The 2,544-nt window shown below is 34.5% G+C and overlaps 1 protein-coding gene across 1 annotated transcript; it reads left to right on the top strand.

Annotated features, from left to right (window-relative positions):
- On the top strand, window positions 734–2,285 carry LOC107641364 (alkane hydroxylase MAH1-like). The gene has a single exon (XM_016344859.2). It carries the CDS (start codon window positions 735–737, stop codon window positions 2,283–2,285), a length of 1,551 nt encoding a protein of 516 aa, XP_016200345.2. The 5' UTR covers window position 734.

Raw genomic sequence — 2,544 nt, forward strand, 5'->3', positions numbered from 1 at the left:
ATAAAGATTTTTTGATTAAATACACAAGTGATTTATCAAATATAAAAATCATTTGTCATTATTAAAAATTTCTTTCTATTTTTGTCACTTTTTAAATTTAATTTTTTTGTCGTTTTAGTTTTTTAGAGATAGTTTTGTTAGCATTAAAATCATTTAGAAATATTTTTATAGGTTATCCTTTTAAATATAGGAAAAGTTATGTAATAAATACTTTTCCTTCTTATTTCAATTCTATTAGGTAATCAATAAAAATTTACCCAACAACAAATCAATAATAAGCGTTTTTGAATTGCACTCTATACTAGTGATTATTCAAATTTTATTTTTAAAAAATATAAAATTAATAATTATTAATTACCTCTTTTTACTTAATTATTAGGTAAAAATTCAGGTGCAGTCGATTTTACGTGAAGTTAATAACTGAGAGCCGTTAGATAAAAATTTAGTCAAATCAGTCAAATCATCTAACAGCTCTCAACTATCAATTTCATGTGAAGTCGACTGCATCTGAATTTCTACTTTATTTTTAATTATCAATTTCATATAAAATTAACCGAGCCAATTTTTACCTAATTGGTATCGTTGTTGTTATTGTTGTTACCAAATGAAGGACTAGTGTCAAATCCGGTATGGCACTGTTCCAGTATAAATATAGGTTTGTATGTCTTGACATTTATGAAACTACCACTGTATCAAAAGTTTCATACAATATAATAATTCAAATAAAATTTTCCATGGCCATGTTTTTCTATCCAGCCATAATAACAATAATTGCATCAATCCTATACCTTGTTCATCACGGCAGAAGACGGCGTTGCAAAACTCCACTCTCCAACGATTGGCCAATCCTTGGCATGTTACCGCAACTTCTTTGGAACTTCTTCCAAATCCATGACTTCTTGGCGCACACCATCAACAAACAAGGCGGTACTGCGGAGTTCATGGGACCTTGGTTTACCAAAATGAACTATTTGGTAACTAGAGATCCCATGAACGCGCACCATATACTAAGCAAAAGGTTCGAAGATTATGTAAAAGGGGCCGATTTTCGCGAGGTTTTCGCCGCTTTTGGCGACGGTATTGTCGCCGCGGATTCAGAAAAATGGAAGGACATGAGGTCTTTGTTCCATTCTTTGTTCAAACACAAAAGCTTCGAGGTTTTGTTAGAGAAAACTATTCAGAAGAAACTTCAAAATAGCTTGCTTCCGATATTATCAAATCTTTGTGAAGAGACTACGGTGGACCTGCAAGATCTCTTTTGTAGATTCACATTTGATAATATAAGCTCGTTAGGGTTAGGGTTTGATCCCAATTCCCTTTCAATTGAATTCCCTGTTGTTGAAGCTAAGAAGGCTTTCGACCAAATCCAAGAATGCATTCTTTACCGACACGGAGTGCCGAGAAGTGTTTGGAAGCTTCAAGAATGGCTTCAAATCGGCGAAGAGAAGAAGATGGCGAAAGCATGCAGAGTTTTTGACAATTTTCTATGCACTCTTATAGCATCTAAGCTTGAAGAACTAAGCGAAAGAGAAACTAATAATAATCATCAAGTTGATGAAAGTGTTCTTCATCAATTTGATAGCTTGCTTGAGGTGGTTACAAGAGACGAAGCGCGACGCGACGAAAAGTTCTTAAGAGATTCAGCATTCAATCTTTTTGTAGCCGGAAAAGATACAATTGCTTCGGCTCTTACCTGGTTCTTTTGGCTCGTCGCTACGCATCCGTTAGTGGAAGCTAAGATTCTTGAAGAAATTCGAGAAGTTTTTGGCGCTAATGACGGAGAACAGTACAGAATTTTAGGCATGGTGGATGCCAAGAAGCTAGTTTATCTCCACGGCGCTTTGTGTGAAGTTTTAAGACTTTTCCCTCCAATACCTCTGGAGCGCAAGCAGCCTATGAAAGCTGATGTGCTTCCAAGTGGACATCATGTGGATTCGGATACAAATATTATATTTTCTTTCTACGCAATGGGGAGAAGTGAAGAAATTTGGGGGAAGGATTGCTTGGAGTTCAAGCCAGAGAGATGGATATCTGAAAAAGGAGGAATAATTCATGTGCCTTCTTACAAGTTTATTAGTTTTAATGCAGGACCAAGGACTTGTTTGGGTAAGGATATGTCTTTCATTCAAATGAAGATGGTTACATCTGCTATTTTGCGCCACTATTGTGTACATTTGGTGGAGGATCATCCTCGAGTTATCCCAAGCCTTTCAATTGCGCTTCTAATGAAGAATGGTTTGAAGGTTAAGATAACAAAAAGAGAAAACATTGATTCATTTAAATAGATTTTTCTATTATATATATATATATATAGGTGAATTCTACCGTACCTTCTCTAAAATAAAGGGTAAATTACCCCTTGTGATATATACAGTGATTATTGATAATTATCTTTCTACTAGAGTTTCAAGATCCACGTTATCTTCTCTTTCCTTTTTAATTGATGCTATGTTTCTCTTGATACTTGATAAGAATGTCATTTTCATCATTCCACCAAATACACTTCTTCTTTTTCAATTTTAAAATTCTAATTCCTTTTAAATC

This window comes from Arachis ipaensis, chromosome B05 (genome assembly GCF_000816755.2).
Source record: "Arachis ipaensis cultivar K30076 chromosome B05, Araip1.1, whole genome shotgun sequence".
In the NCBI taxonomy this organism is placed as follows: Eukaryota; Viridiplantae; Streptophyta; class Magnoliopsida; order Fabales; family Fabaceae; genus Arachis; species Arachis ipaensis.